Source organism: Poecilia latipinna, unplaced genomic scaffold (genome assembly GCF_001443285.1).
Source record: "Poecilia latipinna isolate Pla-1442-1.1 unplaced genomic scaffold, P_latipinna-1.0 Scaffold658, whole genome shotgun sequence".
Classification (NCBI taxonomy): Eukaryota; Metazoa; Chordata; class Actinopteri; order Cyprinodontiformes; family Poeciliidae; genus Poecilia; species Poecilia latipinna.
This window is the reverse complement of record NW_015113274.1, coordinates 1-15,011: the sequence shown is the minus strand read 5'-3', so window position 1 is coordinate 15,011 and position 15,011 is coordinate 1. Positions and strand designations below refer to the sequence as shown.

The window sequence follows — 15,011 nt, the reverse complement described above, 5'->3', positions numbered from 1 at the left end:
AATCTCGTCTAACAGTTTGACTTTGGTTTCCTACAAGTTGAAACGAGGAAAGTAACTATTTTTCCAGCAAAGTGAATGAGAACATTATGAACGATTACGCCAGAGAATCTTGGAAAATTAATCATTTCATTTTGCAGAAATGTAAAAACAAAAAAAAAAAATTTTTTTTGTTGTTTTTTTTTTTTTCTCTCAGTGATTCTGGCACACTAAGGTTGTTTGCACATTCAGACCCAGCGGGGGAAACTCTAATGTTTCACAGCAACAGCAGTGGCAGCAGCTGGACCCGATTCTCCCAGTCAGTTTACATGTCCCAACCTTTTCAGGTAAATCAAAACAATCGCCACAGCTAGAATAAATTACAATGCCTTGCAAAAGTATTCATATTCATTGAGTTAGTCACATTCATGTGACAACCACAAATTTCAGTGAATTGTATTGGGATGTTATTTGATAGATCGGGTCAAAATAGTGTGTAGCTGTGAAACTGAAGGCAGGGAAAAGAGGGATTTATGTTTTTCTAATAAAATATGATTTGGTATTCTGCAATCTTGGGATTATTTTTGTGTGTTCTTGGATAGAAACCAATGGAGAGCAGATGTGGACTTTGATTTAAACCAGTGAATTTTGGCTCTGGACTCATGTTTCATGTTCTTTTCTTGCTGGAAAAGAAAGTCATGTTTAGTTTTTCTTGTAAATAGAGAAATGTAAGAAGATCCGTTACATCCAAGAATTTAGGCAGCAGTGTTTAAGCTGTTTGCATCCTCTCAACAACAGCTTATGATTGAGGCAGAAAGCAACAACAAGGGATTTATTGCCATTGATGACATCAGTCTCACAGAGGGTCTTTGCCCAGGTACTTATGTTTTTATTTTCAGTCTTCCTCTTCTTCTACTAATATAAGCATACTTTGTGGTAAATGCAACTTTTTTACTTTATAGAAAATGAAACAAGAGGATTTGAGGGCTGTTCATTTGAAAATGGCACCTGTGACTGGCAGGACAGCAGCTTTGGACAGGTTCAGTGGGTAAGAGGAAGGAACGGCACGCTGGACAGTGGACCCTCTGTGGACAACACACTAGGAACTGAGCTGGGTAACGTTCTCCAAAATCAAAGATAACAATGTTGACTGCCGTTATGGGAATCAGTATGAATCCACAGTACATAAAAACCTGATTCCAACATCGTAATGAGGGGTTTGTTAAGTTTGTTAGAAGAAACAAAGAAGCTGAATATGACTTTTTTTTCCGTTTCCTCTTTTGTGCTGCATATGCAAGGAATGCTGGGTGTTGTTAGCCACAGTTTCCTCATCCCTGCTTGGGTTTGGATTGCGCCATTTAAGTGCTTGTGCTAAACAGGAAATAGCCCCGTCTTTGATGTTTTTCCAAATCTGCAAAGCAGAGTTTTAGCTTTCTAAGTGTTAATTCTAAGATTTAAATCTCCTCTTCTCCCCGTATTTTGAAATCTGTTGGTTTACAACAAATCAATATTTCTTTTTGCAATATTTGTTCTGCCCTGGTTTGTATTTTTTTAATTGGTGTGCCGCATAAGTTTTCACATAAAAAAAAAGGACTTGGGTGATCCTTTCAGGTTGGTACATGGGACTGGAGGCTGATAGAGGGGAAGAAATGAGTCCTGCTGTGCTGCAAAGTCCCATCATGAAAGAGGCCAGCTCTACTTGCACACTACACTTTTACTTCAACATGCATGGAGAGGGTATGTTTTAATACTTGCGTGTCTGCAGGTGCAGAAATCTATGAAATATAAAGTCTTTGGATTCCTCCTATGTGTAAGCTTGTGTGTAACTGTTTCAGAGTCAGAGCTTAAGGTGCTCTTAAAGAAAGGCCCCAGGATCACCACATTGTGGTGGCTAGCTGGAAACAGTGGAGACTTGTGGCAGCACAGCAACGTTGTGATTGGCCGGGTCCCCCACGATTTTACCCTCTTGTTTGAAGCTTCCACTAACTTCAACAAACCAGGACATGTTGCTGTAGATGACATCGACTTCACCAACTGCTCCCTCCCTGCTGGTAGGCCACCAGCTTTTTTTCCGTTTATTTTAATCAAATTTCTACTCACTTCAAAGTTTTGGATCTCCTTTGTAGAACCCCAGTCGTGTTCCGGGAATACATTCATGTGCAACAACAGTGCATGCATTGACCCCAGCCATGTGTGTGACTTCAGCGATGACTGCGGGGACCGGTCCGATGAGATCGACTGTGGTGAGCTTCTACACTGTCTGCAGTGTCAAAAAGCTCCAGTGCTCGATATTTAAATCTGTAAACCTACAATAAAGTATTTTATGTATCTGTTGTTGCTTATATTAACAATTTAAGCCGCTCAAACCCAACCTCCTTCTCTACTTTCTATATATATATATACAGAAAAACAAGGTGTGGTGGAGCGTTGCAACTTTGAACAAGGCCTATGTTCTTGGGCGCACAGTGATGTGGACACACCAGAAGGTGACTGGACACGGCAGGCGGGACAAGAAGGCTGGCCCAGGCATGGTCCTCCCAGGGATCACACTCACAACTTGGCCACAGGTACAATAAACTCTCAGAGATGCTTTTACCACTTCTCATCATCAGTAGTTACACTCTCAGCTGAAGAATTTCTAATATTTTTTTAAGTTTCAGTTGTATTCCAATGTTTTGTTTTATTGTTTATCAACAGGTCACTATATTACACCTGGGAGTCACCTGACTGCAAGGGGCCAGATATCTGAGATTCTTTCAAAGACATTGTTACCAAGCTTTAACTGCACTGTGAGTCTCTTGTTCATTGATTATTTGGACCACATAAAGGAAAATGCAAACTCATCTCTGCTCCGTAAAGTCTTAACTTTCCCTGCTGGCTGATCAAAGTCCTCAATATTTTTTATGTTGCAATATTAGCATTTCTTTTTGTTACTGTTTGAACCTTTTTAGGTGAGATTCTTTTACTTCAGCATGAGTGATGATTCAGCTCAATTGACAGCCAAGTCCAGAACTCTGAAGTCTGGTGTTGATGACGAAATGCTGTGGATCAGGGGATCTTCCCACAGCTACAGTTGGCAGAGGGCAAAGGTCACTTTCTCCTCCTCAGTCATTAGCAAGGTCTGTGGGAGCTAACGCAAAATGGTATTAAAAGTCTGACTGCACTACAAATGCCTGTCATAACGAAGAAGAATCAATAACGAAACAAAATGTCTCCTCCTCAGATTGCTTTTAGATATGAGCTTGGGGACACTGAAAGAGGGCTTGTTGCCCTCGATGACATCTCTTTCTCCAGGGAATGCAATTTTGACCCTGAAAACAGCAAACTACCCGAAACGTTGCCTACCTCTTCCCCACACACACCTCCAGTAACAACCACGCCTATGAATCCCTGCCAGGTATGTGAAAGCTTAGTAAGTTGAATGGCTACTCTGAAAATTCAAAATATATTAATCAAGGTCTTTGTCTTTGTACCTGCAGGATAATGAGTTTTTTTGCAGGCGTTCTGCTGGAAAAGTGTGTATTCCTGTGACGTTACAGTGTAATTATCATCCAGATTGCCCTGAAGGAGAGGATGAGTCTGGCTGTGGTGAGCATTTAAGATGCATCTCTTTTACAATTAAACCATACTGTATCTACAGCTATTTGTTCCTCCTGGTTGCTTTTATAATCATTAGTTCACTTAAAAGCTGCAGCAGCTGCAGTATTGCAAACATGGAGGCAAAAGGCCTTCACGGGAGCAGCTTGTCAATGTGCATAGAGAATCGAGGACCTAAATGTAGGCAGAGTTGAAAGAAAATACAAGACTTAAACGTGTGAACTGAAGCTTACTAAAACAAAGACAAAAATCAAGATGTGGAGAAAAACACAGAAACAAGACAGAGGAACCGACACCAGCGGGAACCTGCAACAACCGAGCAAGCAGAAAAACATAAATGTAGGGGAGAGGAGTAGGAAAACTGGAAGAAACAGGTGAGACTAATCAAGCGGAGTCCACAAGACTGAGACAACTTAGGAAATGAGAATCCAGAAAGTAAAACAATCACGATGCAACACAAAAATGACTGAATAATACAAAACAAAAGCCTGAAAAGGAAAACAGGAAGTAAATAAAACACAGTGCACAAAGGGACCAAACCTCCAAAGATTGCAGCTGATAACCAAATCCCAATACATACGATTGAAAAGTGCAAAACAAACAGTGAGCATAGAAATAAACAGAGTTATAAACTCATGACATACATGCTTTTCAGTGCTGGGATAACTTGACGGCCTTCTGAACAAAAAAATAACATTTTCACATTGGTGATAACAACAACTGTTTTGTTTTTCTGAATATAAACTTACGTAGACTATGGCAGTAGTAGAATTATGTTGTGGGGAGGAGTTTCTTCAGAACCGGCCGGGAAGCCGGCCAGATGTCATGGGAATAGAGCTGGAGCTGCACACGGGGTAATATTGGAAGAAAACCAGCTGCTAAGGACAAAGGACTGTGGAGGAGATGCACCTTTCTGCAACAACCCTCAACATACATCCAGAGCTGCAGTAGAATGGTTTATATTAAAATATGTTTATACATTAGAATGATCTAGACTTGGAAACAAACTTTCTCCATTCAATCCCACCAAGCTTCAGCAATTTTGCAAAGTAATTGAAAACATTTTTAGCTTTCAGATATGGGAATGTGTAGACATCCTTTGAATTGGATCCGTGACTGAAGTGAAAGGGGAATGTAAAAGAAAAAAATTAAACCATTTACTTATTGTCTCATTTTAATAATGCTTTAATAAATTTATTTCAGTTGAATTTGGATGCAAACATTGAAAACAGATGGTGTATTGTGGGTAAATATGATAGAAAATATTGTTTTGTTTTGTTTTTATCAAATGCAAATAGGATGTCTCTTAGTTTTGAAGTTTGGAAAAGTTTAGTAATTTAGTTATTCATCTTGCACCTATACTACCTAACTCCTGCACTTGTTCCAGGCTCATGCACATTTGAGAATGACCAGTGCCTGTGGAGTGACGCCAGTGATGGACCAGCGAAATGGCAGCGACAGAAAGCCAGTAGCAACACTGAACCCCCTGAAGATCACACTATACAAACTGGTGACCTTATTTATGTGTTATAAGATTGCACATTTTCTTCATATTTTGGATTTCAATTGCAGTTATAAGACTCCTCCATCCTTCAGTGTTGCAAGCAGAGTTGTGTATTTAGGCTTCTCCCTTTCTTAGGCTTCTACATGACAGTAAATCTCAGTCAGGGTTCCACACAAACAGAAGCCAAACTCCTTAGCCCCCAACTCAAACCTTCATCCCCCTACTGTCAGCTACTGTAAGTAACAAAATCTCTCTAATCTTTATCTAAAATGTCCAAAATCTAGATGTTCTAATTACAGCTGAATATTCTGTTGCATGAATTGCTTAACACTCCCTAACCCGTCTCTCTCTGCCATGCAACCCGCCTCCTAATCCGACATTCTTCTCCACTTCCTTCCTTCTTCCACATACCCAGGTTTCACTTCCACATCAGTGCAGGGAGTACTGGGTCACTCAGAGTGCTTATGCAGCAAGCTGAGGGTGGTGAAGCAATCCTGTGGTCACGCAGTCACAACACTGTCTCCCACTGGGCCTTAGCGCAAACGCCGATAGGCCTGTTTCAGCAGACCTACAAGGTGGGATACTCTTGTACTAAATCAACACTTTTACCATTTCATTTGGGACTTTTTATTTTCCAGTTTTCAAGAAAGTATTAGAAAAACATGGACATATGGGCAGGGCATTATGTATGGTCTGACTAAAAAAAAACAGTCAGATTTTAATTTTAATGCATGCAGGATTTTTCAGATTGTGCAGAATTTATTGTATAATTAGATATAAGAAACTCGTACTATAAAGTTTTCTGTATTGTACGTTTCATAGGTAAGGTTGCTATTGGTTACCACAATGCAAAACTAGTAAATGTCTGCAAGATCATTCTAAATAGGAAGAAATTCTTGTTTCAAAGAGCTTAAATCTAAATTCAAATAACATTTTATTTTAGTTCCCCACATCTAGCATTAGTTTTTATTTTGTTCTTTCATTAATATGTTTTTTTTTAGCAGTGAATGGATGAAGATACACTTATTTAGGAGTAGACAAATATTTTCTGAAGTTTCCATGAATTAAAAACACTGCCCCCTGAAAACCAGTATAAGCTAAGGCTGAAAATAAAACTTTTAAATGGAAAATTTGTAGCTTACATAGATATTTTAAAAATGTGTGTTGCCATCTGTGTTCTCAGATTTGGTTCAGTAGTATAAGTAAAGCAACAGGGCCCACCAGCTCTCCTGGAGACCATGTTGTTGCTGTGGATGACATCTCCTTTATTAACTGTGAAACAACCTATGAGCCACCAGGTGATTTCGGTTCCATTAAATTAAATTGGTTTAGTTTAGTTTTAGAATTTGAGGCTTTTGTGACCCACATGATTCAGGAAGTTCCGTTTGTTTAAGGATACGTATTTTTTCCCCCTCTCTCAGCCCTGTCTTCTTATGGCTGTACATTTGAAGATGGATTGTGTGTTTGGGTCCAGGGAGCTGAAGATGAGTTGGACTGGAGCAGTGGCTCAGGTCCCACTGAAACCCCCAATACTGGGCCTACAGCAGACCACACCACTGGAACTGGTTATTATTCTTCCAAACTGTCTGAAAACATGATTTATTTTAACTTATGTGAATCATAAATATGATATGCTATGCTAGGACGTATCTGCTAGCAAGCAGTTGCCAAAGGTTTGCCGAGACAGAGCATGTCTGACCACAAGTGAACATTTTTAAAAATAATTTTGACTTTAGCAGCATACAGAATGGTTAAATAAACAAATAATTAGGTTATATTAAGTCAGAGATAATTCAACAACAGTGAAAGAACGGCAGATGTTCCCTAGTCTCTTTCTTCTGCCCTTTTTCGTCTTTTGTCTCTACAATTGTGAAAATCATTCAGTTCAGATAAGCACAAACTATACGGTAGGGAACTTTGTATGTTCTAGCAAGGGACCAAAGGTCACTAAGTTTTTGTATTTGTCTTGCAGGGAAGTACCTGTACATTGAGAGTTCTCATCCAAGTGAGAAGGAAAACACAGCACAGTTAAAGTCTCTACTGCTGCCACCTGCTGGTGAAAACGGATACTGTTTCACATTTTGGTACCACATGTTTGGAGCTACTGTGGGTTCATTGAAGATGCTTCTGAAATCAGCTGACTCGTCGAACAAAATACTGGTAAAACACATGATAACTGTATAACTTTGGTCCTTCATCTTAAATGCAATCAATCAGATTCTGTATCTCTGCAATCTGCATGCTTCCCTCTGCTGCACTGTTGGAAAACAACCACGCAGCTGATTGAGCAATACTTAAGGCTGTTTCCTCTTAATTGTCTCTCTGTAAAAAAAAAAAAGAAAAAGAAAAACTTTCTCACAGTTGTGAAATGATGATTGCAAAATTATATTTGTGTATGGTACAATGGGTGCAAACTGCTCAGTTTTAGTGCATACCTCCGGGTTGCAAAAACCTCCCCACATCCTCATTGTGTTAAGTGACTCAGCCTCCTGTCTTTCCTGTAGGTGTGGCAACAATCAGGAAGCCAAGGGGATGAGTGGTTGCTGGTTCAGAGCCACGTGACCATGCAAAGAGTACACCAAGTGATTCTGGAGGCCACCGTGGGGGGAGAGGCTGGTGACATAGCCATTGATGACATTTCATTTATCCATGGACCTTGTCCTGACTCTGGTAATAAAGCACAAAATTCCCATAATGGAGCATATCTATTTTTTTTTCTTTTTATCATCCAAAACTGCAGCAGAAATTTTACATTTGTCATTTTAAGTGTCAAAAATACTCACCTCTTCCATTTTAAGCAGTGTTGTGGGCTGTTGTGGGTATCAGCCTGAAAAAAATTGGTTAATTTTCAGTTTCATGCAAAATCTAAAGCTGACATTGCATATCTGTTTATTTCTCTTTCTAGACATTTTTAATTAATTATGGACCCATGGTTAAACTAAAATAGCTTAAAATAACTTTCCACTGATGGGTGGATATAGTATTTATCATGTAAATGGGAAATATTTTATTTCCTCCCTGAGGCCAAATAGAAAAATGAACATTTATTTCAATTGTGATACAAAGTGTGTGCTTATTATCCCGCTGGAATAGGTTAGAACTGATGTAAGTATGAAATGTTTTGTAGTAGACCACTTTTTCAATCCTAACATAGTAAGGTATAAAATTAATAAAATTGCAAAGGTAAAAACGAGTGAAGGGAATAGCAACAGGTGCCTGGTTTTAATAAAATATGTACAACCATGTACTAAAACTACAGCAAATCCATTTTATCTGATGGTACAGTTATTGCACAACCTAAGTAAAACTGTTGTTATCCTTAAATTCACGAGAACAGAAAATTATATTTTGGTGGCTTCATAAACACAAAATAGTAAAACTTTGACATCAAATTGCTTTTTAGATTTGTGTGACTTCGAGGAGGGCAGTTGCAACTGGCAGCAGGAAGCATCAGATGACTTTGATTGGATCAGAAAGTGGGGCAGCACACTCAACCCCAACACAGGACCAGAGAGTGACCACACCACCAACACACCCACGGGTCACTATTACTACCTGCCTTCCTCTATGGAGGACCAAGCTGGCCAAAAAGCTTTAATGTCTTCGCCTCTATACAGTGAAAGTGAGAATCAACATTACACTGTGAAAATATTCAGAATTGGATGTTAGGAGGACTGTTTGTCTTTAGGTGATTTATTTAAACTCTTGTAAATGCTAAGTTATATTTAAAAAAATGCTAAAATTCTGTATCATTATTGCTGTGTTCAGGTAAAGGATCTTGTTTGCAGCTGTGGTACCACATGTACGGCAAAGGAATGGGCACACTGAATGTTTATCAGCAGAGTCTGGACGGGAAAGAGGTTCTGATTTTCTCACAGACGGGAGACCAGGGCCGGCTGTGGAGGTTCGCTCAGGCTGAGCTCCTGCCACGGATTCAGCCATACAGAGTGAGTCACTCAAATTCAGCTTCATTATGCAATGAAGTTACATAGCGAACTTCATTACAGTTCTTGATTAGATCTTTTACTAAAGACTTAATAAAAGTTTTGATTATGAACATATACTTTGCTATATATTTTTTTTTTTACATTATGCTCCAATTCTTCATGATTGCTTTTTCTGAAGAATAAGACTTTTTACTGGAAGCCTTATAAAAATGTTGTATCCCAGTACAGCTCAAATTCACTTCATAAATTAGTTGACCAATACAGACACCATATCTGAAACTGCAATATGATTAAGATAAAATTGACTTCCTTTGTTTAAAAACCTAGGCAATTCAAATTGCATTAAAATTACACACATTCTTTCATCACCGTTATATGGTAAACATTAGTGGGGTTTTGTCCTGCATATGCATACGTCTATGTATCTCAGGACTTTGCAGCCTTGTTTTTATTGACATTGACAGAAATTTTGTCCCACCTGTAGTTTTTGCTGTGCAGCTTCAATATTGGATTAGAATATGCTAATATGGCTAGCACTTTTGGAAAACCTCCTATCATGTTATAACAATGTGACACTTCACTGTTCACAGTTACACATTCATGTCTGGCTCCTGCTGCTGTTGTTCTGCACAGCTAGCTGAAGACTGAAGGTTAAGCCAAGCCTACTTACTCTATGTTTCTTGATAAATCAGTTAGTGAAATATTTCAATGTGATTCTAACAAATTGTGTAGAAAGACTGTACATATATATTTTTGTCTGGTGCATAAACTCCGCACTTTAATTGTCTTGTAAAATTTAGCAACTAGTATTTCACTTGCACTCTATACACAATGTTCCGACACTGCCCTATGTGTCATAGCTGTCTAGACATGACACATAGGGCAAGTGGACAGGAAGCTGCAGCAGCTGATACAGTCTCTCTTCCACTTTGAATATGGTAAGGAGTGAAAACCCCAGACAAGTTAGATCAACAACTGTATATGCAGAGCCTGTTGAAACTATGAGATACAGCTTGCAGGCTAAATATGTATGCAGCTTATGTAGTTATTGGTGGCTGAATTCAGTTCTACACTCTGACATTAATCATATCAAACTGGGATCAGGATTAGTAACTTAGACGTCACTCGTATTTTTGATGGATTGATTTCTCAAAAGTTCTTTGCACAAACTGTTTAAAATTGCAATTGATTTAAAGTTATGTACAATGTGATGTTTATTTGTAGACCAAAAAGGTAACAAACCAACTGGTTTTTAAGTCTGAAAACCCCATTTTTACCAAAATCTTAGATAAATGTCCTTTCTTGCAATAATATTATTAAATCTGAGAAATCTAAGAAATATTTACACTGAACATAGGAATTCGCTGTGTACTTTTAGATTGTGGTGGAAGGTGTGAAGACCGGCCCAACCTTGGAGGGAGATATGGCCTTTGACGATGTGCACCTCACAGATGCACAGTGCCCTCCTCATGGTTTCTGTGACTTTGAGAGCTCCTTCTGCAGCTGGAGCAACCTGGGCGGTAGAGTTGACCAGGGAGACTGGCTCCTTGGAGCGGGAGCTTCTCCAAACCCCAACACTGGACCCACTGTTGATCACACAACTAACTCCTCTAATGGTAATCTGATGCTATGTATCATAGTCTGGATTATAGGTGCACTAAGTTAGCCTTTCTTTGGTCAGATTTTGCTTTGTACTTCTAGTCTTGGAACTGGTCTGATGTACAGATCATGCATATTTGATGTGGCAGTGATAGAAAATGTTATAAACCTTGGCATGTTTTCCTCAGGTCACTACATATATGTGGACAGCTCAGTGGGTGAGTGGGGAGACATGTCCTACCTTGTCAGTGACGTATTCCAGCCGTCCTCAAGGGGACACTGCCTTACATTTTGGTACCACATGTATGGCAGCCACATTGGGACTCTCACTGTCTACATCAATGACAGGTCTGAGAAAAGTCAAACAGAAATTTAGTGTAAATTGGTCTGGTTTAGTTTTATTTTAACTCGTCATGGTTTATAGGAAAATGCATGCTGGAGGCAACGAGGAAGGACATCTGAAGTGGACTAAAGCAGGAAACAGTGGAGACCAGTGGCTGCAGGACAGTGTGTATATTAAACATGAAGAAGCGTTCTGGGTAATGAACATTGATTTTTTTTTTCTTTTTTTTTCTGATAAATGCATTAACTGTTAGGAAATCTAAGGTTTTAGTGCAGAACTTTCACCTACACGTTTCTCTTGGAATATTTATAAACATGCGGTATGAATAATTTTGGGCTTTAATGTATTTCATTTATTGCAATCTTTTTTTTAACTTCATACAGCTTGAAATAAACACAGTTTGTAAGCATATTGCAAAGATTACGGCAGTAGGTTTATTTTTTGCTTTGTTTTGAACTCAAATGCAAAGAAGAAAATACTTTTTTTTTTGTTTCAAAACCTACAGAAAACAAATTTTCTCCTGCTTCATGAACAAACACTTTGCTTTAAATGTGTGATATGTAGGTCTGTTGCCTTCATTGAGAGCTGTGTGTGGAAGTGTGCCACCACTGTTTCTCGCCCATCAGTAAGGAGATTGTCCGAAAAGTTACTACAAGTTGCTAAATGATGTCATCACGAATTAACACATTTGTTCATGTGTATTCAAATGTTATCTAAAGGGCAGGAAAAAAGAATAACAATGTATGAGAGAGAGGGGAAAAGGTCATGTTTGGAACTGTGAATGAAATTCAGAATGTCACAGATCAAACATTCCTTTTTTGGGTCTGATAAAAGCCCAAAATGACCCCTCTAGCCAAGATATCGGACGTTCATATTGTAATTTAATTTAAATTATGTGTTAGGGATAATCAGGCAGATTCAAAAGGCTGAAAATCCTGTCTGAGCGCTGAAGCGAGGGACAACTGAACGAGGACTGGGCTATAAGTGAGAGCTTTGGAACATTGTAAGATCCCACAGCAGGAACCACTGCTATTTAAGAAGAGTTAGAACGATACATGTCTTGTAACTAAAGTCTCCATGAACTCCATGAAAAAAGAAGGTCACATGTCACACAATTTATTGTCCAGCTCAGCCTGTGAAGCCTGAATGTGATTGTTGGCCCCTCTGTCTCAAAGAGACAACCAGATGTGTAACAGTTTCTACCAGATAATTCTTTGAGCATTTGTTTTCACTCCCCACAGTTTGTGTTTGTGTATGAAAGAGGAAAGAGTATAGGCGGAGACGTGGCTCTTGATGACATCACCATCCAACCGAGCAGCTGCTACTCTGAGCCTTCAGTTTTTCCCTCAAATAATTCAAGTAACTATTTTTACCTACAATGCTTAATTAGAAACAAACCAATTGTTCTTCCTGGAAATAAATTACCAGTTAATTTACTTGTCAGATATTTTATCTGCATGTTTTGCTGTTTCTGTAGCTGCGCTGTACGCTGGCCTTGCAGTTGGTCTGATGCTGCTGATTGGAATAACCATCTCTATATTCCTTTTTATGCTGAACCGAAAATGGAAGTCAAGGTAAGTTTTTTTTTTTTTTTTTTGTGGTTGCTTTGTTTTTTTGACATCTGATATGAGCATAACATGTATAACAATGCTAAAGCATGCACAGACATGTTATTGACTTAATTTTGGACCTGTATTTGACAGGAACACATTGACAATAGCGAATAATGAGGTTCCCAGAGAAATCTCTATATTTGACATGTCCGACCACACGCAACATGTAAGTAAGGATCCCAGAACTTTACGAACTTTATTTTATGTTATATTATACCATATTATCTTTTTCTTTTCAGGATACACAACCTAATTATACATCTGACTTCGCCTTCTTCAACAAACTGTATAATCCATCAGCACACACTGAGGCATTGTCTGACGCTTAGCCTGGTTTTTACTTTAAGACTCCATTACTCCATTTGGAGTAGAATATAAATGCATTATATTTGTTCCACCTTCTTATTCAGTGTGATTTTTTTTTTTTTTTCAGTTTGAAAAATTTTAATTGCATTCTTCCTTATGTATCTGCAATTGGTGCTTGTTAAAAGCTTTTGGAGACTATTTTTTTCCCAAGTGGAGAATGTGTTAACTGCTTTAGTCTTTTTCTATTTACTAAAGCATCTTTGCTCTACAGATTCAAAAGAATTGTTTCTCCTATTTTAGTCAAAACAACTATTGAACGTGTAAGCAAAAAATATAACTCGGTCTTGACATGTTATTTATAATAATGTTTTAGTATGTTTTTGTTTTTTTTCAACACTAAATAAACTAAATGGGAACTACTAAACAATCAGACACAATGAAGTCAAGTTTGTTGGTGTTGCTGGGTAATACACAGCACAGTCTTGTAAGCTGTTGTATTGTGCTCAACTCTGGTTTAACACGACAGAAGAAGGGCGGCATCTTGTGGTAGATTACAGAAATCCCTTGAGGACGATCAGATACAAAAAAAAGGCAATAATCACAGACAGGGATTTTTTTTTCTTTTGCCTTACCTCCCAAAAGTATACTTTTAAATTCCCTCGCAATAATGTCTTTACTAGTCAGATTACTGAAAGTCTTTCTGCTTCAATATAAGGTTTTTGTAAGGCTTTACATGCATGTTAATATCTCGTTTGTGAGATATCTGAAGTTTTATATTTTTCTTTAGGATACAAATGCACCATAAAATCCTTTAGATCAATGAGCTTTCAGTCACTACTCCTAGTTCCTATAAGAAGGAAAGAAAGACAAAAAAACTGGTAATACTTTATTTGAAGGGGTGTGCATAAGACTGACATGACACTGTCATACATACACATGACTTAACACCTGTCATGAACATAAAGAAGTCTTTATGAATGTTTATGACTGTTGTCATGAAGTGTCATTCCGTAAATAATGACACTTTTAATGCAAAGTTGCTCTAAACGTTGCTCTAAACGTTGCATTAAAAGTGCCAACTTTGCATTACATTATCATAATTTACAAAACCATGCAAAGTTGGCACTTTTAATGGACTTTTAATGCAACGTTTAGAGCAACTTTGCATTAAAAGTGTCATTATTGTCACTTCATGACAACTGTCATAAACATTCATAAAGACTTCTTTATGTTCATGACAGATGTTATGTCATGTTTATGACAGTGTCATGTCAGTCTTACGCACACCCCTTCAAATAAAGTGTTGCCAAAAAACTACATTTTGACGGGATAATATTGCCACACAAGGCGCGCCTGTAAACCACGTGACATGACAAGTTAAACTCCGCCCTTCATTGAAGACACGGACACACCGTTCTCCTGGAAAAGGAAAGACTGCATCGAGAGAACAATGGGAGTTGATGTCGAGACTATTAGACCCGGAGACGGTAAATATTTTCATGTCGATTTTTTTTCAGGATAGCATCTGATTTTCAGTTGGTCCCGCATTGGAATAAAATGTGGGCTTTTATTTGCAGGAAGGACTTTTCCGAAGAAAGGGAGCATGGTCGCTGTGCACTACGTTGGTGAGCCTTGTTTCGTTTCTCAGAAGATTAAAAAAAAAAAAAAAAACGACTATTCACTTTGAATATGATACAGAGTTATATCAAGTGGGAATCATGCCACCAAACGGAAATATTCTCTGAGTATACGCGGAGAAATTGAGACTAATAACAAGCTAATGGTCCAGCTAGCTTAGCTTAGCTTAGCTTAGCTTAGCTTAGCACATAGCCTGGAAACACGGGGGCGGATGGCCCGACACTTGTCTGAAAATTATATAAGATTTTTCTAATACTCCGGCATTCAGAAGTAGCTTCCTGGTTATTACACAATTGTAATTAATTCGAGCACTAAAACGAAACCTAGAAAGAGCATAATCTAATTTTTTTCTTCTGCATGTGCTACGTATGCTAACCATTCACTGACAGCACCTTCATGTTTAATGCAGGCGTGTCGATGTCGTTAACGTCGAAATGAAATTGTCTATCGTTTTAGCTTGGTCTTATATAAATATTAGACAGTATATT

General features: G+C 38.3%; 1 protein-coding gene across 1 annotated transcript in view; it reads left to right on the top strand.

Annotated features, from left to right (window-relative positions):
* Positions 1 to 13,217, top strand: part of LOC106954453 (MAM and LDL-receptor class A domain-containing protein 1) — a 34,012-nt gene extending 20,795 nt beyond the window's left edge. The window contains exons 25-51 of the mRNA XM_015043960.1: positions 194 to 323; positions 775 to 853; positions 939 to 1,091; positions 1,588 to 1,713; positions 1,812 to 2,027; positions 2,103 to 2,219; positions 2,382 to 2,543; positions 2,674 to 2,765; positions 2,928 to 3,095; positions 3,200 to 3,373; positions 3,456 to 3,564; positions 4,961 to 5,083; positions 5,213 to 5,312; positions 5,493 to 5,652; positions 6,261 to 6,375; positions 6,499 to 6,642; positions 7,050 to 7,237; positions 7,582 to 7,747; positions 8,481 to 8,699; positions 8,846 to 9,024; positions 10,403 to 10,640; positions 10,812 to 10,971; positions 11,048 to 11,162; positions 12,208 to 12,325; positions 12,444 to 12,540; positions 12,670 to 12,745; positions 12,819 to 13,217. Coding sequence (XP_014899446.1) covers positions 194 to 323; positions 775 to 853; positions 939 to 1,091; positions 1,588 to 1,713; positions 1,812 to 2,027; positions 2,103 to 2,219; positions 2,382 to 2,543; positions 2,674 to 2,765; positions 2,928 to 3,095; positions 3,200 to 3,373; positions 3,456 to 3,564; positions 4,961 to 5,083; positions 5,213 to 5,312; positions 5,493 to 5,652; positions 6,261 to 6,375; positions 6,499 to 6,642; positions 7,050 to 7,237; positions 7,582 to 7,747; positions 8,481 to 8,699; positions 8,846 to 9,024; positions 10,403 to 10,640; positions 10,812 to 10,971; positions 11,048 to 11,162; positions 12,208 to 12,325; positions 12,444 to 12,540; positions 12,670 to 12,745; positions 12,819 to 12,908 — 3,814 coding nt within the window. The 3' untranslated portion in view covers positions 12,909 to 13,217. The remainder of the gene's footprint in view (positions 1 to 193; positions 324 to 774; positions 854 to 938; positions 1,092 to 1,587; positions 1,714 to 1,811; positions 2,028 to 2,102; positions 2,220 to 2,381; positions 2,544 to 2,673; positions 2,766 to 2,927; positions 3,096 to 3,199; positions 3,374 to 3,455; positions 3,565 to 4,960; positions 5,084 to 5,212; positions 5,313 to 5,492; positions 5,653 to 6,260; positions 6,376 to 6,498; positions 6,643 to 7,049; positions 7,238 to 7,581; positions 7,748 to 8,480; positions 8,700 to 8,845; positions 9,025 to 10,402; positions 10,641 to 10,811; positions 10,972 to 11,047; positions 11,163 to 12,207; positions 12,326 to 12,443; positions 12,541 to 12,669; positions 12,746 to 12,818) is intronic.
* The last annotated feature ends 1,794 nt before the right edge of the window (positions 13,218 to 15,011 follow it).